Source organism: Labrus mixtus, chromosome 3, assembly GCF_963584025.1.
Source record: "Labrus mixtus chromosome 3, fLabMix1.1, whole genome shotgun sequence".
In the NCBI taxonomy this organism is placed as follows: domain Eukaryota; kingdom Metazoa; phylum Chordata; class Actinopteri; order Labriformes; family Labridae; genus Labrus; species Labrus mixtus.
Window position 1 is genome coordinate 9,651,714 of NC_083614.1, and position 22,165 is coordinate 9,673,878.

At 42.1% G+C, this 22,165-nt stretch overlaps 1 protein-coding gene across 4 annotated transcripts in view; it reads left to right on the plus strand.

The window, feature by feature from the left end:
• Positions 1 to 211: 211 nt before the first annotated feature.
• Positions 212 to 22,165, plus strand: part of LOC132958198 (pre-B-cell leukemia transcription factor 1-like) — a 60,402-nt gene continuing 38,448 nt past the window's right edge. For 2 of the 4 annotated variants that reach the window (XM_061030879.1, XM_061030907.1), the window contains exons 1-2: positions 214 to 930; positions 1,817 to 1,890. In XM_061030879.1, coding sequence (XP_060886862.1) covers positions 743 to 930; positions 1,817 to 1,890 — 262 coding nt within the window. In that variant the 5' untranslated portion in view covers positions 214 to 742. Of the gene's footprint in view, positions 931 to 1,816; positions 1,899 to 22,165 lie in introns of all 4 variants that reach the window. The other 2 variants (XM_061030890.1, XM_061030899.1) reach the window with 2 other exon arrangements.

The window sequence follows — 22,165 nt, forward strand, 5'->3', positions numbered from 1 at the left end:
GGGGGGAGACTTAAGCAGACCTCTTGTGTCAGATGCTGTTATTTATATGGAGTTCAGGCTTTATTCATCACCGTGTTGCCACTCTGTACCAGCAGCAGCTTCTCCTCTGCATCCCACCTTTACAGTCCAATGATCGACGTTTCATGAGAGGCACCTCAAGGTGGGGCTAAATGGTCTTATATTCCCAATCATGTCGCGTAGGCGGAGTCTGACTCTCGTGCTCTTTGCCGTGTTGCCGCTGCCTGCCTGCTTGCCCAGCCTGTACTGTACATGACAAAAGCAAGGGGATGGAGTGAGTGAGATAAATCCACACTTCTTATTTCTCACACACACTTTTTTTTGTAGGAAGAGGGGGTTTTGGATCACTGCGCCACATTACAAGAACACGGCTCCTAGTTCATGTTAGTAATAGAAGGACCCAGCAGCCTATCTCTTTTTACGCACAGCCTACTCCTGTGAAGGCAGCAGCAGCAGTTCAGATCAGATTTCACATTCAGCTCCGACCAGCTGAGAGCGAGAGACAGCCAGAGAGAGCAGGAGGGCTCTTATCTCGGCTTTCCACCACCGATCCCCCCTCTTCTGTTCGCCTGAAAAAGAACCCTGCGAGGAAAAAAACACGGGTGCGCGGCGCAAACATTAAAGCGCCACTGGGATTTTTTCCCTTCCTTTTTTTCTTTTTATGTATTTTTGCAGGATTTAAGCAGCGAGCGCGCCACAGAGAAAGAGATAGAGAGCAGCAGAGATGGACGAGCAGCCGAGGTTGATGCACTCTCACACGGGGGTAGGCATGGCAGGGCACCCCGGCCTGCCGCAGCACATGCAGGAAGGCAACGGAGGAACGGACGGCGACGGCAGAAAACAGGACATTGGAGACATTTTACAGCAAATTATGACCATCACGGATCAAAGTCTGGACGAAGCGCAAGCCAGGTAAAAAATGTGCTCTTCTTGTCGTGGAGGGAGGCGGCGGCGAACTGGAGGAGAAAAAAGAAACAGAAAGGGAAAAAAAAAAGAAAAAATACAAATCTTGAAATTTCTTAAATTAAAATAAAGCGCGTTTATGGAAGTTTTCAATGTAAAGGTGCAACACAGCCTCGTGCAAAAGCCGATAAAACATTGTAAAACATCGATGGCATGCCTGCAGATCACTATTTCTCTTCATATAGAAATAACCGCGCTCCTTGAACAGAAAATAAAAGTGTGTGAATGTGCTGGTTATTTCTGTCACATGCCAACGTGTCGCCCACTTACAGCTTAAAAAAAAACACTTGACACTTTAAATCATTAGACTCAAACAAATACATCTGAAATGTGATTTTTTTTATTTATAAATATAGACATAATTACTGGGTAACACTTCAAGCTGTCATTTAAGTGTCTTCCAGTTTGTTTCCAGCGCGGTGAGCGCCACACAACTTTTTCTTTTTCTATTTTTACTCCTGATACATTATTCAAGACTTCTTCCATCTTGAATCCACTTTAAATTCACTGAAGCTGCAGATGAATGTCCAAAGATGCACATTTGATTTTTCTTATTCTTAACTGATAATTTAAAAAAATAAAAAGATATTTAAATGTAATCAAATTGAAGTTAAGCTTTCTGTTTAGCTTAATAAAAAATATGTTGCACATCTGCACAGACCAGATGTTATTCTGCATTTGGAAATAGTGAGTACCTGTAATTTATTCAAGAATTTGTCCTTAAAGAAAAAAAAAAGAATAAAAGGTTGGCCATGAAGTCAGCTTTAGTCTGAGTGAGTTTTGGATATTATTCATGTCTCTGTGGTTTCCTTATTAAGCCACTTTTCTGTTGCAGGAAACACGCTCTGAACTGTCACAGAATGAAGCCAGCTCTGTTCAATGTCTTGTGTGAAATCAAAGAAAAAACAGGTACGTCTGTTTTCATATTGCACTCAATGTACAGTACATATAGCCTAAACACTGCACTGTGTAAATCCTCATATCGTGTGTAAGAAACACTCTTTAACCAGGTTCAATGAACACAACACTGCACAGAGTATGATCCACTAGAAGAGCATGCAGCTAAAACACACACACACACACACACACACACACACACACACACACACACACACACACACACACACACACACACACACACACACAAAGAGGCTTTGTGTGGACTATTTTATCATCAAAGGCTAATTTGCTATTCACACGCTAAAGTCACCTGATGTTGGATATTCAGTCACAACACAATCCAGCATATAAATTTCACTGACATGTAAGACATGTGTTTCCTCCTGTAGCGTTTTAACTCTTTCACAATAGGAACTGTGGACAATTACCTTGAGCACTCCTTATCAATTATCGTGTCAAAATATGAATGAGCTTTTTTTCCTGATGCTATTGTGGAATAATGGGGAGTTTGGAGCTAAAATTGTCACAAGCACGTTGACGTCTCCCCTCGTGAGTTAACTGTCAAAGCGTGGTGAACACGTCTCTTTCTATCCTGTGTTGTGTCTCTCTATTAAAGCGGTTGTGAGAAAGCATGTCAGCAGAATAATTGCTAGGAGAGAAAATAACGTAACACAGGAGGCGTAAGTCATGTTTCCAAATCATTTTCCCTGTGACATTTCTGAAATTGGCACAGATAGAATTCAGTGCACTTCAGACTGATAGCGTGCATCTCATCTTTTTTTATTTCCCTGTCTTTAGACTGATGTGCTTCTCCAGGCCTCTTAAAACTTACACTGTTGAGATATTGAGTCGCCAAAGCAGAGAGCGAGAGAGAGAGAGAGAGGCAGTGCTTTCACACTCATTAGTGCATGAAATCAAATAGAAGGATGGAGGATGGAGCAGATTTAGTTTTCATTGTCCCCCAAAGTTGCACTTGCTCATACTTGACCTTTGAGGCGGCGTTGTCTGGTGTGTGTTTATGTTGTTTCTCGTGTGTGTGAGCCCACCCTCGCCCGCTGCTTTCATGGATGTTTTCATTGAAGTTCACCTCGCTGCCTACCCAGCAGCCCCGGCAGTTTATCATGAATCGGCCACAGCCTCAGGAGGGAGCAGGGGGCCTTTTGAAGCCTGCTGGCTCCCTCTTCTTCTTCCTTTTTTTTTTTTTTTTTTGTTGTTGTCTTGCTAGGTTTTTTTGGAGGGGGGAGTGACACAGTTATGCATAGTGTTTTACTCCCTGGCGCTTCTCGGAGTTCATCCAAAGTTCGGCTCTACAGAGAGTACAAAGTAACTTGGACCTCTTCCTGTCTGCACACCCATTCTTCTCTCTTTCAGCTGGCAACCTATAAATACAAGGTGCAGCTCACAGAAGATCTGCTGCTTGTGTTGTCTTGGAAACTTTCGTTTGAGCTGGAAAGCGCTGGTAGTTGAGTGAGAAACAGATCTAACTTTACTTTTCATTTTGCTTAAATCTTTTTCAATTTTTTATCAGACATTTTAAATATTGACTTCACTCAGATTCAAGAGATCATTTGACAGATTTTCTGCTCGTCTCCATGTTGATATAAAATAATTAGTATCAACATAGGTAATGATAAATGTTCCTCTAACACTACATACCTTCATCTAAACACAACCTGGAGTGTTACAGAGATCCATTATCACGTCCACAATCATGATTCAAATGTTTACTCTCGCTTCATTCACATCAAACGTGACACTGGCTCATTTATCAATTATTAATACTTTGAATAATATTTGACTCTATCGCTCAGATATTTGGATATTTATTTTTTCCCTTTCTAAGTTTTATTTGGCGTGTGGCTTGCTAAAACATTCCAATTTGACTGAATTTAATTTACTGAATTTTCTAAATAAATAAAAACTATTTATTTAAAATGTCGAGTGAAGCTCGCAGCTGCTTGCTCCCTCTAGTGGTTTTTTTCTTGTTTTTAAAAAAAAAACACAAAAAGGTTTAAAAGGCAGACAAAGAAGCAAAAATGTTCTGATAGAATTTCTTCCTTCTTAAAGTTTTGCTTTTAAAAATAATTCAGTTCTATGAAATTTATAGAAGTTGAATAATGATTGTGATGGTCAGTGCAAAGCAAAGTAGGTGACTTTTTTTTTTTTTTTTCAACGTCTGAATTTAGTCTTAGGATGATGTTTGTGGTTTTCTATTGTTGGCTGGTGTCAGTGGTCTCGTGTATTGAGTTTTTCTTATTCTACACTCACATGACAACAATGCTTTGACTGTCGGTTGGACATGTAAGAATAACTTTCACAACTTTCTTTGAATGGTTTACAAAAGTTCATCTTATGAGTTTGATAGCAGTTAGCAGCAGATAGCAGTTTTCTGCTTTTTGTATGAAATACTTGTTTTTACTTTTGGCCTTTTTTCCCCTTATGTCAGTTTTTTTATTTTTTTTAACAATGGCACTGATGTTTCTGTGTCCTCTTTTTGTACCAGACCCGACCGTTCCATTTCCACCTTTAAATATTTCACACTGAGTGTATGTAGACTAGTGTTCCACTTGTACAGCTTTAACGGCTTTGAAAGCTGCAGTCCCCTCTGAGTGCAGAGCCAGTGTGTGTGTGTGTGTGTGTGTGTGTGTGTGTGTGCACGTGTGTGTGTGTATCCACTGAGCTGCTGTTTGCTTGTGTGTCATTTTTCCATCCCCGGAGCGGCTGACAGCACCTGCAGGACACAATGCCAGTGTTGATCTAAGGCCTGAACTTGTGACCCACTGTGTGTATTTTTACTGGGATGAAGTGAGGGATGGCCAACAGAAATAATGTGCAGTGTAAACAATCACATCGGTGCAGCGACAACCGGGAGGAGAGGATGAGGAAGGAACACTTGATTTAAACTTTTTTTTTTTTTTAATGGTAAGACATTGGCTTCATCTTCACCCCGATTCATTCCAGGCATACTCGGGTTTGTCTTTTTTACTTCAAAGGAATGCAGTTTTTCTGATGCCGTGCACAAATCTGTGTGTGTGTGTGTGTGTGTGTGTGTGTGTGTGTGTGTGTGAGGCACATAGTGCATTCCTGAGAGGAGACGAAGCAGAAAATTAATAAAGCATATTAATTATATGATTTAATGTGTCCGAAAACGTGGAACAAAGCCAGAAACAGCAGTGCTTTTTCTGTGTTAAGGTTCGTCGTAGCAACAGCAGGGTGCTCCGAGCTTCTCGCAGAGACTTTCCAAAAATACACACACAAACAATTTGACTCCTCTGCCATTGGCCCGTGAAATCTTATCCTTGCACTAACTCAGTTTAAGGTGTGTAAAGATAGGGATGATATAAATATGAAACAACTTCATCCAGGTTTTTTTTTTCTCACTTTCTGTGTGTAATATGTAGAAAAGTCACAGATATTTTTTGAGGTGGACTGTTTTCTTTTTGGTCCTCGGCTGCAGATTTATTTTATGATTGATGAAACGGCCTCTTTAGATAAGCAAATGCTTGACAAACTGATTTGGAAAATGAGCCGCCTTGACCTCTGTAAACACTTCACCAACATCATAAATCTCCAGCAGTGTCAAACAAAACCACTCCTCGACTGAGCCGCTCACTAAATGTGCTGCTCTGACTCGCTGTTTAATTTTTCTCCTCTCAACCTCAACAAAAGGCCAGCTTTCTTGTGGCCCGTGTTTGTGTAGTGTTGGGTTTCGAGCCTTGGGGATCCTCCATTTATAAAAAATGACTGGGCGAGTGATGTAATGTTATTTTTTGAAGGGTGAAAATAGGGTGTTTTACAGAGGGCAGTCGGGGAGTGTTTGACAGGATGAAATGAGCCAGAGGTCTGATTATGGAAGGTGCATGGAAGCCTACACTACATTGAGTTGTCAGCCCATTCACATTCTTGGCATCTGCCTATTTGTATTACAGCGGCTGAAGATCAGATCAGCCTTCACGTCACCGTTCAAACACTTTGAAGCAGCCTGCACATTGATCAGGTCCCATTTTCATATCTTACACACTCTGAGGAACAGTTAACATCTTAATTGATTTTACAAAAAGTCATTTATCAATTTAAAAAAAGTGATTATTTAGAGTCAAATTTATGGTGTTTGGACTTTTTTTTAGGACTAGGGCTGCAACTTAAACTCACCTAAACTTTCATTTTATCCTCCTTTCTAATAATTATTTGTCGATTGGACATTAGAAACCAGTGGAAACTGGCAACACAAAAGTCTCAGAGCTTAGAGTCACTTAATGAAACGATCAGTCTGCTGTATAACTATTAAAGACCTGTTCATAGTCATTTTACTGTCATGACAAACTAAGAGCAGCAGCCAATACTTCTAGTTAGAGACCATTATTTTGTCTCTTTAACAACAACCATGACATTTAATTTTAATTTTAAAAATGGCCGATGAAATCCAATGAGCTGTTGTTGCTGTGGAGTTAACACATCTGATGACATCATCCCCCGACACCTGCAGTGAGATTTATTGACATAGTGATTACTGACCCAAAAAAACTTCATTTAGTAATCAATTAATTGTTTAAATTTTTTTGTTTGTTTTGGCAGGTAAAGTGTAAAAGAATCTGAAACAGAGATAGCTAGCAGCTAATGTTCATAATGTTCCATAAATACAGCACAACAAACAACCACAACAAACAAAAAGCTAAATTAACAAAAGAGACAAGGGCACTAAACGTTGCATTTTCTTCTACCCTAACTACGTTTAATATAGTCATTGATTAGACATCAGTCATATTTAAATGAACTTCTCTTACTCAAGAAAAACATTTTCCTTGTGCATTGTTCTTTTTCACTTTGTAATATCTTTGTGTGTAATAGTGTTCAACATTTTGAAAGTCAAAGGTGTTGTTTTTAAATGAACCCTCATAGTGTAATTTAATACAGAACCAAAGGACTTGTAACTACTCAAATCCTGATTGTAAAAAAGATCAGCAGGTAATAAAAAAAGTGAGTTAGTTTCTCTGCATGTCGAGTCGTGCAGAGGTCTGATAGTGGACGTCGTGTCACGGGGCCGCTCCTCCCCTGCCGTCTCTTCAGCGGATGACAGAGAAGAGTCGGATACATGGAGCAGCTTTTTGTCTCCCTCTTATCCTCCTTCCTGGTCGATGCTGATACAGCAGCATTCAGGGCGAGAGAAATGCCAAGCTCGCCACCACAGCTGTTTCCCCAATCTCTCTGCTTAATCATCCACTGAGCGAGAGAGAGAGAGAGGGAGGGAGAGAGAGAGAGAGAGAGAGAGAGGAAGAGCTCAATTCTGCTGCGAGAATGAAAACAAACCAGGGGGAGGAAGAAAAAGTGTTTTGATTAAGCAGCACCAGGCTGGAGCTGACTTTTGACTGTTTGATGCAGAGACATAATCACGGACTCATCTGTGAGTGACGCCATGGTAAACGGCGTGTTAATACCATTACAGTATAGAACAATGTGCTTACATTATACATTATGCAAATTGTCAGACGCCTAATTGATACATGTTAATCATATTAAGGAGCTTAATTATAAGAATCTTACTGTGCAGCCATTTGTTAATTAACATTGACATCACACGCACGAGGAAGTGATCTATTTTTATCGAGAAGTTTCTCTACCATGATGAAGTCTCATCCTCACGACAAGGAAGCTCCGGGATTATGTTGTTTTTGTTATTTCACACATTTTTTTCCAGGGCTTCTTGGACTGATGCATGTTTTCCTTCCCTCCTCTCTGAAGCCCACTGGATGCATTTTGTAGAGAAATTACATTAAGCTCCGAGCAGCCCTGCTAGTGTGGAGATTACAGACTGAAGGCGAGATCCAAGTCGACTTGTAAAAGAGCGCGAGGCTCCATCTTTTACCTGAATGTCGCCGTCTGCGCCACTTCGCTCTGCCTAAATATCACTGTTCTGCTATTTACCTCGTTCACGGCTCTCTGTGCAATCTCACTCCCTGCAGGTTTGGTCTGCCTTTTCTTAACACCGGCCTCCTTAATATGTTACGAATTTAATCAAGTCTGCAAATTTGTTATGCACGTTAAATTGAACATGCAATGGCACATTTGAATGTGGTTGCCATACCAACCCCCCCAGGAGTTCATTCTCCATAATGTAGTGTTTGGAATCTCATTTCCTCCACTTTCCCCCGCTGCTTCTTGCAGACGCCACCTCCAGGCTCCGACTGTATGTTCACTATGAAAGGAGCTTGGCTGCCACGGCTTTCAAACACTGGAGGGAGGCAGAAAGAAAGGAGAGAGAGAGAGAGAGAGAGAGAGAGAGAGAGAGAGAGAGAGGCCTCTCTCCACGTAGTGGAAATGACACAAATTAATATACACTACTTAAACCAGACCAAGATTAATGGTTCCCTTTCGCTGCAGCTTAGTCCCACTGTCAGTTGCCGGGTGCTCGTTGGACAAAATCAACACTAATCAACATTTATTCCACTTTTGCCCTGGGCTCTCAGGAGTCTGGCAGGACTGCGTGCCCCCCCGCCCCCTCCTCTCCTCTCATTCCCTCCTAGCAATCCACCCCTCCCTTCGTCCGTCTCGCTACGCTTTTCACCTCTCATCCAGCTCCTCCATACATCACCCTCCTCACACCGCACAGCTCCTCAGAGGAGAGTGCGCCCCCTCCTATCAGGCCACATTAGAGTCATGATAGATTTTCTCTTTTCATTTGCATCTGATATTTAACACAGCAAAGCAGTTGCTCTGTCACTTTACAGTACAAGTGTGTGTGTGTGTGTGTGTGTGTGTGTGTGTGTGTGTGGGTATGCATGAGTGTATGCATTCAGGCTTTTGTTTGTGTGTGTTTCCTTTCCACTCTGTAATCTTATCTGCACTCAGTCCCCACTGCAATTTGAGAAACAGGATATACATGAATATAATGTGGAGTATTTATACAACACTTCATTTTCTGGAAGGTAGAATTTTAAAACAAGAACTACTTAGACTCCAACATCCTGCTACAAGATAAAGTTATTATGATTGTGTTTTTTTATAGAGCGCTATTTTGAACTAAATTAATTTCCTTTATATTTCTGTGACTGGCAGCGATGACGTCCAGAGATCTGCTGACTCTTCTGCCTCACACAAGACAATAAGAATCCTGCACAGGCTCATAATCGGATGAGTTAATGCAGGCTGTAATTCCACTGCTGCTGTTCATCTCTTTGTCGTTCCACTGGCTCTAAAAAAACACTCTAGGAGGGAAAATCATTTTTAAAAAAACCATGCCTTAAATGAAGTTGAGTGTAAAACCTAAAAGTATATGAACAGTAAATGTAGTTCATAATGCTCGTTATCATTGCTTTGAGTCTTATTATAGGTAAAGAAATTATACTTTTATGTATAGAAGTATAAGAATATATCGCTACAATTGTGAAATGCACTAAATAAGTCATAATAAAATAAAACAACATATTCCTGAGCCGAGTGTGCACTACAGCCACGATGCAGGATATTACAGGAACTTTGATAACTACAAACGCAGACCTGACTGTTCTGATTGAATGAAAAAGTTACATTTCTTCTCAGATTTTTGTGACAGTTCTCAGAAGTTACATTAAAAAAAAGATGTATATATTTTGCATTGCTTACAGTTCTGCATCACAGCTCTAATTTGTAGTATCACTTTGATGTGTTTTTTAAAGTGTCATTCACACTCGCTTGTTTCTCACAGCAGACGCACAGATTTGTCATTTCGTGTTTCACGACATGCTGCTGCTGTTTTTTTTACTGGAATACATAGAAAGTAGTGTAACAGTATGCACAGTGGCATATTATATTCAAACTTAGTGGATAAATACTCGATTATGTCCATCAAATATATCACACTGTGCTGTAGAAGTTGTCATTTTGTCTTTTTACTTCATATCAGGAACACTGAAACTTTTGTTCTTTGATTAAAACACGTTTCTTCAAGGTTCATCCTTCATTATTATCCATCACTAAAAAAAACTGAGCACATCAGTCATCATTGAGCTGACAAGGCTCTCGCTGAATTCAGAGTTTTTACACCTGATCAGATGTGTGGAGAACAATACATTTAAAATCTGAAATTATTTGGTCAGAGTTCAAATCCAGAGTGTTTAAATGCGACAGGTCATGGCCCATTGTACAGTTTTTTTTTTTGGAATTCATATTTTTTATTGAATTTTTCAAAGGCATGGTACATGGCATTAATACACTTGAGTTTCAAGCATACAGTAACCCTTAGTTTACACAAATCGTGGAGGCAGACTTCAGTACACAGATCCAGTGAACATGAACAACTACAGCAGCAGGCTGGAAATTAAAGGTAGAAAAATAAATGCACAGTGCATGTAGTATGCTGTAGTTTTGCTAACACACAAATGATAAAGTAGGGAGCCATGCTGAACCGACAAAGAAGATGAAGTAGTGTCAGCTCAACACCTGCTGACTGCAAAATGCACCGGCCTAAAGTCACATCAGCTCACTGACTCGGTGCACCTGAAGCACCATGAAAGAACGCAACAATGTCCTTTGTACATGTACATATTTGCATAAATAATGTGTCAATCATAATTTTAAAAACATTGTAAATCCTATATTAATGATAAATTAATAGTTCCTGTTTAATATTGTGGGATGCGTCATGAATTCTAAAATTGAGCTTTGCATACTTTCAGATTTTCAGTCATCCAGCTATTGTCTTGCCAAGTTGTTACTATTTAGGGAGCTGGATTTGCTGGATCAATTCCCAGCATGCATTGGGTGCGAGCCAAGGAACCACCCTGAACTGGTGAGCAGTCCATCACAGCAGATCAGATTTGATTCCTGTCCTGTAGTCTGAGGTGATACCCCTCCTGCATCAGCCTCAGAATCAGAGTTTGCATGTTTGCTTTGTTCCCTCTGAAGATGAAAATGTGCAAACAGCTGATGCCTCTTTTCCTACTTTGCCAAAATATTCAGCGCCGTGTTGTCCAACTCGTAGCTCTGCATGGCCAGAGGCATTGTCACGGCACCAACTGGCCTCATTGAAGTGACACCCGGTGCTTTGTCAGCTTTGTGTCTCAGGTGCCAACCTGCGCGTCCCAAAATAAACTGTCATGCAATGTGGCAGTACAGAAAAATGTAGGAGCATGTTGTGGGGCCCTGCGCCCCCCCTCTGAAAGGAAACAAATGTTCCATAGCAGAAATGCATTGTGGTTTTGGATGCCTTCCCAGCGCCGACACAGGCGACATGGAGGGGAACTTAAAGCGTGCAGTGTGATCGTCTGCAGGAGCAGCAGGGGCCACAGCAGGTGGGATCACAAAACTTAGAGTTTCTTCTGCATAGACGTAGCCTTTTATTCATTTTTTAAAGTGATTTTTATTCACTCTGGACCTGTAAGAGTTTGACAGCTCTTTGTTATTCGCAGACATCCTCCTCCAGAAATAGCTTATGCTTACTGTAGTTAGCTCCTCTTCCTGTTTTATAAATGGTCTGTCATTTTCTCTCTGCGGTGCAACATTACACCAGCAGAGTCAACGGAGGATGTGCTCTTGGTTGAAGTCACTTTCAGGCTGATGTCAGGAAGTTAGGAAGGGTGAACATGCAGAAAGTCACACGCAGAGACTCCTCACCGACCTCCAAGCTGTAGCCACTGGCCGTATATATCTGCCCTGCTGGGTTTGGCTCGTAGCGTGTGATTCCTGTTAGATCTCAGCGTGGCCTGTGTGCTCTATAGCTGCCATGACATTTTTATGACTAGTGGACTGAGGTAAAGGTGGGAGGCACAAAGGCTTGAAATGGAAGTTCAGTCCTCACCTCCTGAAGCTAATGAGGAACCAGAAGCTCATCATGCAGACAAAGAGACAGATTCTGCAGCAGGACAGCGAGAGAGGTCAAAATGATGCTTCACTAAAAATGGACGATTTAGTCAAGATTGGACCGGATATAATTTATCTTCAGGCCGATGTTTCATCCAAGCAGGAAAATAAAAAGAATAATAACAAGTAATAAATCTGGCTCAAAGTTTTTATATTCAAATATTGCTCAAATTAAGTAAGAACTGATATTAGACACTTTAAGTTTTTGATTGAACCAAAACACAAAGTAATCACAAGATTATATTAATGAAAAATAAAGCAATGAAAAAAGACAGACCTCATTATTGTCAGGTGAGATGATTAAAATGTACCTGGATCTAGAGGAATAAAACAGGCTAGCTTACTTTTAGCGAGTTAGCAAGTTGTAGCAATTTCTGCTGATATCTTTTCTCATACATTTTGATTGATTGTAGATTTTAGCTCTTTGGAAAAACCATCTAATCTAACGTTGTCAAAAGAAGATACTTTCTAATACTAGTTGTTTGAAAATGAATCAGTCGCTGTTATTTGAATGGTTGAAAGTATTGTATTTTAAATTCTTCTTAAAGCTGATAGAAATCAATGCTGATTCCTCTCTTTGACCCACAAAAGCAAACTAGACCATCAGGGGAAATACTTATTATTATAACTCGCTGCCACAGGGTCGGTGTCATGACAACGTACAGCACACTGCAGAAACAACCTTCTGATTCACCTTCTGAAGTGAATATTCACATTTTGTGATGTGTTGACTGTTTAAAGAAAGCAGGACGAGATTTTATTTGTTAGAAATCCTCAAAAGTTCCTCACAGGAGCTTTAACATCAGATATCGTTTAAACTACTGTTAACATTTCTCAAGCTTCCCCTTTAGCTAACGTTAGCATAGATTAGCATTCACACATTGATAAAGCTTCTGTTCAGCCTGACTGTTGCAGGTGACGTTGTGATAAAAGTATAATTTAGGGATTATAATAACTATTTTTAAGTTTCTACAAGTGTTAGCTCTGTTAGCTTAGATTGCTATAACAGTTGAAAACCCAACCTCAAGATCCGTAGATAGAAGCACACTAGCTATTAAAAAAATAATAACTTTTTTAACACTGATACAGTTGATAATTGATAATCAGAATATTCATCAGCTGCAGCTCTATAATCCAGCTGGCCCTCCTGTCATTGTTATCCTTGCTGATAAATGCACGACGCTCCCGCATCTGCTGTAAAGCGATCGTGTTGATAAGTTAATATTCCGACAACAGGGATGAGATAAAGAGGTTTTAGGAGTTTGGAGGATAGCGTAACCTTGATAAAACGCTCGTCTCAGTGACATTGATTTTCACCATCCATCTTCATCTCATATGAAGTATGCAAATGGTGGCATCGGCTGGGAGTGGAGTACAGTGCTGTTAAATGGGCCATTTCAAATGTTCTTTGTACTATGCTGACTTCCAAAAAATTCCCTGTCAGCCAGCTCGGCACATGCTGGAGCCTTTTTCAGAGACACTTTTCCACTTTTATTCCCTATCTTCTTCCATTTCTGCCACCTCTAACCACCCTCTCTGCTCCCTCTTTCTCCTCTCTCCCTCTCTCCTTGCATGCCATACAAATTAGGTATACACTGACAGTGTCAGAACGGCTCCTCATGAAATATTAACAGCTTGTAGAGAATTTTACATCGCTACATTTCTCTTCATTTTTAACTATGTCAGCACAGGCACTGGAACATTTATTGGTGTGAGTTCAGGAAGGCTATTACCCTACCTGCTTTTTTTTCCATGTTAAAGATGATATCCATCAACCCTCTTTACGCGCGCATGTCGTCTATCTCGCCTTAAATACCCGTCCTTTGCAAATAGAAGACAAAAATGTTACAAAGGTTGATGCTGGATAAAATATTTCTGGCTGTAACGAGGTGTTTATTGCCTTACGAAGCTGCTAATTGTCCTTTTATGAGTAAGATTGGACCAAATAGTTTGCATTAAACAACATATGGATCGTTGTTCAAAGGCCTGCATGGAAGGTAAAACCTGAGCTGACAGTGATAAAGCATGAATCTAATTAGAACCTATGTGTCTGGGAGGCATTATTTCTCTATCATTCCTCTCTAAGATGGTTCATATTCATCTGTTTTTTTTATCTCATCGATTCATTGCTGGTTTTGAAATGCATTCAGCCCAGTGGGCGGGGATGGCCTCCCTCTCTCATTGCCTTTTTGTTGGATGGCCCCTATAAAGATGGAGCTGTCAATCATCTGCAGGCGTCCTGACTCCTGAGAGGCAGCATCAGCTCTCAGCGAGGGACGGGGAACAATGACTTTTGTTGTCACACATGTGCATTTCTATTGAGAATTGTGTGGACAGTGTGTTGGCCTTTAATTAAATTCATGCTTTTGTTGTGAAAGGAGCTAAAAGGGAGGCACACAGATGGTTGTCCACATAATTGAACTGATTCAATACAGTGATTAGAAGAAAAGGTCGTTTAGATCCCGTGATTTGGCTTCAATGCCTTTATTCACAAGAGCATCTTTAGTTATTACAACCTGACTCAAACGTTTTTGAATGGTTTTGTGCTTCTTTTTTTCTCTGTTATGGTAATATTGTTCTCACTGAAGTCACTTCTGCAAGCTGAAAACACGTATGCATCGCTTAAAGTCTGACAACCACAGAGACGATCAAACACACTCAGAGTAAAGCATGATTATGTAAAACCAACGAAAAGAGGTCAAAGTGGTAAAACACCTGGAACGTCTTTAATCATCACGGATGTACAGGAACACTGTCCGTGCACATGTATCTCGTATTTGTGACATTTTTATTGACAATAGGTTTAACTGGATCAGTTAGAAATCCAAAATACGGACACTATTATATTAAAGAACAAAGCAAGTGTTCGTAAAAAATGATTAAAAAACAATCTGAAATCATCTTTTTTTAGTTGGAAGGCAGATTATCTGACCAATTTGAGTAATTTATTAATAGAAAAAATAACAAGACACTTCAAACAGCCCGGCTTATTGATTTTCATGGTTAACTTTAATTGTGTGGGCATGCTCACTTAAGAGTCTTATTTCACCATTTCTGCTCAATTTTTTATTTTGTGTAACATGCTTTATTAACCCCTGAGGGGAAATTTGGTTTTACACTCAGTTATTGAGAGACATGCCTCTCACACACATGGGCCTGAAATACACACAGGGGGCGCCCCTCAGTTGGTGGGGGTTCATTGCCTTGCTTAGGGACACCTCCACAGCACTCGGTAAAGGTACTGACACCTCTCCTGTAAGCAGACTGATTTGCATACTTTGGTCTGTACCGGGACTGGAACCGGTGACCTTCTGGTTCTGCCAACCACCAATTTCCCTATAGAATAATTTTAAAAATAAACCTTTGCAAGTATAAACTTCTTTGTTCCAAGCTGAATATGCTCAGTAAAAATTGCATTGTATCCATAGTGTAAGTCAGGTGTATTCATGTATGTACATGCAAGTTTACAGCTGGCTCTCATCTCCAACATCCCCCCAATAAATCCAACACTAGGTAACAGTTACTATATTAGCCAGCCGTATAGTGAGACTTCTGTGAAACAAGGTAAATCAACTTATACCTGCACTTCTGAAGAAGTGGAGAATGATTCCTTCTGCGATTGTTTAGTTGCTCTGAGAAGAAATGGAGGATAATGAGTTGATGAGGTGTATCCTCCTCTCTTATCACATGTAGCTGGGGCTTGCTCTCCTCTTGACTAATGATGATGTGTGGCACAGGTAGCTGTCACCATGATATGATTAATTAAAAGGGAAACTGGGCCAATTTGTCATATTGTTCTAACTGTGGTCATAGAGCGAGGAGAGTTGCGCTGATGGTGCCTCCTCTCCCTCTGTGTTGAAGCTCCATATCCATAACGTGTTGGGTTCTGATGCTATTTGTGAGAAAGTCTCATCATCTCGGAGGAGTTTTCATCAGACGCTGCCTCTACACAGACCTGAGAACAATTAGAGGCGTCTCCTTTGGAGTGGGGTTCAGAAATATGAGCGAGCTGAGCGAGGTTGACATAATGAACAGAACAAGCTCAGGGGAGAGAGCTGAGTTTGAAGTCTGGGAAGCATGGAGCCGTTCTCCTCTTACACACAGTGAATTCTGCTGTGGATTTGGCGTGTTTTGGAGTTCCATCCATGCAACAGTGATTAGCATTGTTGGAAAGCCATCGGCTCACAGCGTTGCTCTTGGTGCACGCTGACTGAGGCTTCTCAGCTGCCAGCTGTGGGTCTCACTGGCGGCCCAGTGAACGGAGCAGAAGTCGTGTTTGTGTTGGACTGCAGTGTTGCTCCCAGCGTGCAGCCTGCCCCTTGTCAGCAGCCCTGTCATTTCTGTCTCGGGCCTGTCCCGACAGCCAACCCGGACTCCCACGTCACAAAGGCGGGCTCGTCCTGGGAGAGACAGGTGTCAGAAAACGAGCCACCCCTCCTCCTCCCCGTGCTTCGTCCAGGCAGATGCCGGCTGTGACCGAGCCACAGAGTTGAAGCTGAGCAACTCGGAAAGAAGGGTCATCTCTGCCACCCATTCACAGCCGCCATATCGCAGGAGACCTGAGCTCCATCGGCGTGCGAGAGCCCTCATGTCAGATATGTAGCATCCACCAGAGGAGACTGTCCCAGTCCGAGAGCATCACATACTGGGGGCTGCATCCTGACTGACTGACACACTGACTGACAGCTTTATTGTGTCCTTTGAGGAACCGGGATGAAAGGCTCTCAAGAAGAGGCCGCACAAACACAGACCATGCTCGGTCGTGCTTGGGAAGAATTGCTTGTTCCTTTGTTTGCATTGTTGTTTCTTTGTATAGAGTCCACGTCTTTTAGCTGACAACACTCTTTCTCTAATTGTACAAAAGCAGACATGGAGCAATCTGACACGTTATTTTCTGACTACAAAGCTTCAGCTCCAAGGACGCACAAATCTGGAATTTCATGAGGAGTTCGTGTTTAGGCTACTTGTTCCGTATGTGAAACAAATCCATAGTTAAGAAACATCTGATATGTCCAATATGATTCTGTAGATCTACATCTGCTAATCTGAAAAGCAAATACAAAGAATACCCCACTGCTGCTACACGAGTGAAGTCTCCCTTTTTTTAAAAGATTTATTTTTAGGCTTTAATGGATGGGACAGTGGATCGATGAGGAAACCAGGGAAAGAGAATTGGAAATGATGAGATGCAGGAGGGGAGCAACAAGCCGGACTCGAACCTCCTGCTATATACAGTATATCCCTCTGTTCATAGGGTGCGACCTAACTGCTGAGCCATCTGTGAACAAAGTCTCATTTTTTGTTCTAAATGTGTGTTTTGGGGATTTTTATGCATTTATTAGACAGACAGGAGAGTGGATAGAGTTGGAAATTGGAGCGAGAGAGAGAGAGAGAGAGAGAGAGAGAGAGTGGGGAATGACATGCGGGAAAGGAGCCACAGGTTGGATTTGAACTGGGGGCTGTACGCTTCGAGTACTACAGCGCCTCTGTACATGGCAAACACAAACTGACCACTAGGCCACTGGCACTACTAAGTCTCCTATTTTAAACAAAAACTATAACATTACCACAAGAACAGCGGACTCTAAAAGTCAGTCACCTGACCTAAGAATACATTTATGCTGCTTCCAAAGCAACATCTAGTGTACGTTTGCTAACATTAGCCACACTGGCCGCAAGAACAATGAAGCTGTAATCATCCAGGAGAGATGACATATACTGCAAAAGGATTCAATGTTCAATTGCAAGAGGAAAAAAAAAAGGGGTTTGGTCTGTCTAAACTAAACACAGAAGCAGAACATCTTCAGGTTGTGTCTGCAGTACGTGCGGCTGAGAGTGGCTCTGAGTGTATCAGCAGGGCAGTTATGTGTTAGATAATCAGAAAAATACATGGAGTAGAAATAAAGTACAAACCACAGAGAAGTCAGAGTAAGAAGTTATAAAAGCACTCGAAGCTGCATCATGGTTAGTATAAAAACCAGGCTAACAATGATGCTTCGTGTGATGAAGCTCTTAAAACTCATAAAATGTAACACAGCATTGTACTGCAACATAACTGTGCACGGCATCCCTACTGGGACCGTGGAGATTTAAAAAAGGTGCAGGGATTCAGAGCGTTGCACATCCCTTGTAAAGTAAATTTGTACAAAAACAGAATGAAAAAAGAACATTTTGGTGGAAAATCCAAAAGGATTTTTTTTTTTACAACACAAATAAATATGAAGCGACAGTGAGAGAATGACGCAGAGACAGATGCTTAACTTCCCTCATCAAGGAAGCAAATTTGCCGTATTTTGCTGCTGTTCTACCTGTCAGTGCATGACACTTTCATTCAAAGAAATGATATCAAGTCGTGAAAGCCAAATGACTAATGCACCCTCTTCTTTCTCTCGTTCCATTGCATCTTCAGACTCTGTGGCTAGCATCCCTCTCTTCTCTCACTGGGATATTTTTGTAGTCATCTCAATTGATCGGCGCTGAAGCCAGACAGAGATTGCCGTATATTTCATGTCTTTCAGCAGCCACATTAAGAGCACAGCGTATATGGGGCGGTTTGCGTGTGTCAAACTAAAGTGTGTGCGTGTGTGGGTGTTTGTGTGGTGGGGTGGAGACGGTGAGGGGGGTGGGGGGGGGGGGGGGGGGGGGGGGCTGTGACATTAATAATTTAATTGCAGCCGTGTATCTGAATGCTGCAGGAGCGCCAAGTGAAGGATAATTTTAATGATATGAAGAGTGAAGCTCTGAAAGATCAATGCAGCACCACAACCACACACACATTAATAACGCCACACAAACAAACACACGCACACACACACACACACACACACACACACACACACACACTGTCTGTCAGCGTGAATCTAAGGGGCCGAGTGAGGATGATTGTGCCCCCGCACTAATATTGTTTTGGTCCATACCCCGCCTGGTCTGATCTTCTGGGCTGGAGGTCTCCGGCCTGAATGACTCTGTCCCCTTTGCTGCTGCTGTCAGAACTGACAGTCCTCATGTTTATTTCATTTTGCGTCTGGGCTGTTTCCCTATCCTCCAATGTCATTAACGCTCCGAGCCAGGACCCTGCAGTGGCGCGCCTAATGAATTCCTCTGCGGCTCCTCTCTCCCCACCTAGTTACCCCAGCTCAAGGTGTCAAATTAAAACAGCCTGGGAAAACAGAGAAAAGAAAAACCACTCACATGTGTATGTGTGTGTGTGTACATTTGCTTCATTGCATCATATATCTCCTTGTTGCATGGTTACGTTTGTTTAAAGTTGTCAGGATTGAGAAAGTGTTGCATTTACCCCTGACCACCAAAAAAAAAACAAAGCAGCGCTATGAACTCTTAACCTCTCATTTAGAAAATGAGTCAACAACAATCGACTGAAGCACCTCACTGCTGCAGAAATGAGTTTGATCCTGTAAAACACAAGCTTGTTTGTGAAGTCGCTCTGCTGCTTTAACCTTCCTTTTTTTCGTCTGCGATAGGTGTGATTACCCTGCGTTATTTGATGAAGAAGAATGCGTTTAACATTCAGGATCTCCAGGATAATTTGGGGAATGAAATTAACAGCAGTGAGGATGCCTGGGCGGCTGCTAATTGTGCTTATTTAGTTGTCATTGTGATAAGCGTAACGAGGCCAGACGTGTTATTGAGCTGTGAGGCTGCAGTGGGAAAGCAGATTTCTTACATTTGGCTCAGAGTAATGAAGTCTTTCATGTTTCTGGGATGTGATGGTGTAAATTACATTATTATTGATCCCATTTATTCACATTAAAACACGTGTGTCCAGCCTGCTTTTGAGGGAAAAAACTGCAGCTCTTCTATCGTCATACACCGTGCATATTGAGGTTAAGTGAGGCCATTCCTGTGTTATTCACTTTAACGTCCATTTGAGACCGTTCAGAAGTGACCACAGTGCTGCTGCCCGAGTGTCAGAGGAGCAGCAGGCCTCCCTGTGTGGCTCTCTCTCTCTCTTTCTCTGACAGCACCGGAAGATGGAAAATGGTGTCAATCAATTCATCAGAGCGACACGGGTGGCTGTGCAGAGAGGAGAGCTGGGGGCGTGGTAATGGCAGCGTGCAGGAGGAGCGCAGCACATGATTATGGCTTCCTGCTGCAACTATTTCTCCTCGCCGCTGCCGCTGATGCTGCAGCGCCTTAATGGACTGACTGAGTGTACAGCCGTCGCTCCGCAGCAACAAAAGGTACCTGCGGAGCGTCTTTAGTGGACACAATGGCAATCTGTTGTTGTCTCTGAAGGGCCTCCTTCCAAACATCTCTGCACTCTCCACAGTCTCTGCTGTGCTTTGGACCACCTTGGCACTTTAAAAGCACGGCTTGTTAGCCTTAAAAGAATGTGCCGCGTTAATTAAAGATGTGTAAATATGCTCAAACGGGCCGCGTCTTCACATTAAGAGAGATTTGCGGAATCAGTGCTGTGATATATTTTAATTAAGGATTAATTAAAAAATAATGGGGATTTTATTTTGCCTGGCAGACTGGGTTTGGACATGATTCTGGCGTCTGCTGCGAGCTCATCAGTGGAATATTGAGCACCTCGCCTGCTTCTCAGGAGTGCAGGGAGACTCTCAAGGTCTCATGAAAACAAAGCTCTACCCTTTCCGCTTGGAAAAAAAAAAAACCCACATTGACTGTGCGAGGGAGTGGCCAATGCATTGGCTTAATTAAATTTCTTCCAACCCCCCCCCCTTCTCATCTTCACCCTCACCCACCCTCCTCTCTCTTTTTCGGCTGGCAGAGCAGCAGAGTGGCTCTGAGACACGGAACACTAGTTGTGCTGGCAATTATGTTAATGGGATGCTATTAGGCCATGATTCCGTATGAGCGATCGGGGAGAAGAAGAGCCCCGGCGGCAGAAAATGATAACGGAGCGTGCGCCTCGTTGATACCGCTCCAGCAGGATCATTTGCATAATGAACCCTCCCCACTAACGAGGGGTGTGGCCTCGACACTGAGCTACTTAGAAGGCTCAGGAGTCGCAGCGTGAGGCGAGCCGACACTGAAAGCACAATGTGACAAAAAGATTCATGGACTTCACTAGTCGTTGCGAAAGCCATTTTGGCACGGGTGTAAGTGTAGCATGCAAATTCCTGTGCTGGTTCCTCAGCAAACAGAGTTTACAGGCTCTGCTCAGTGTTTCCTTCAACACAGAGACATGACAACGCAGTTTTCTATGTAGAGCACTCTGATGTTGAAAAAGGAATGAGAAAGTCTCCGTGCTACAGGGTCTTTGGTCTAATTTTGTCATGTATCTTGGACTCACAAAAATCAAAGGTGTTTTGTTCCCTCTGTAGTGTTGGTGCATATAGCATATCGTTTTCATCTTTGGCTTCCATAAATAGTCACAAATCAAATATTCATTATGCTGCCATTTTCAATTTATTCATTTTTAACTTTCAACCTTTCTGTTCAGAGTCCAAATTTTGCATTCTATGTTCGGCACACACACACACACACAAACAAACACACATGCGCATGCTCATGCACACAAACTGACACAGTGAGGAGTTTTTGGCTGCATGATTCACTAAGCATTAGGAAGGAAACTACCTTGGGGCACCAAAGCCCTGTGGAGTCCCTCAGCAGCTAAAATAAAACAAGCTGAGCAGGGATTGCTCTGCTTCATTCACACTGCTGCATCTACTTAACATACACTGCTTCAATGGCAGCCTTTTTTTTTATATACTTCTGAGTGTTATGTGTTGAAGATATTGATCCGAATTCTAACATTTTATCCTTAATTCGGCTGCACAGTGCAGCATCTTTATTTATGCATCGCTCCTCTCTCTTGATGTCTTGATGTATTATTTGTGTGTCCACGCAGCGTGTGCTTATTTTCCTGCAGCCCGGCCTGTCGTCTTTAGACACAGCCTCCGGATTTGATCAGAATGATCTGGAAGCCCAGGGGAAGACATTAAACACCCAGAATGCCCCTCAGGCTGCTCTCCCCTCCTCTCTTTCTCAACCTTTCATTCTCCCTTAATGAGAACTCCTCCTAATTATTTCAGTGGCTGGAGCGTGGGGACACAGCCGGAGTTAGATCCCCTGCGCTCGGACGTGACTGCTATGCTGATGAAGGCGGGGGGATCAATAATTTAGGCTCTAGCCTTAATGGCGGGGTGAGGAGAAAGCGATACATCTGAGTCAGAGATTGCATTTTAAAGGCGCAGAGCGAGCTCCAGTCTGGCTGGCGGAGTTAACTAGAAGCTCCAGAATGTGTTTGCTGTAAACCGCTGACACATTTATGTTTACTGGAATTCTTATAGCTCTTCCTCTAAAGCTAAGTCTGCGTCTAAGTGCTTGTTTACCTAGCTTTGTACATCCCACATTCAATTATTATAGTCTGCAGAGTCACTCTGAAAAGGTTTCGCTCGCCAAATGATTTGCATTTGAAGTACATGGGGATATAATTGATTTAGAGGCATGAATATTG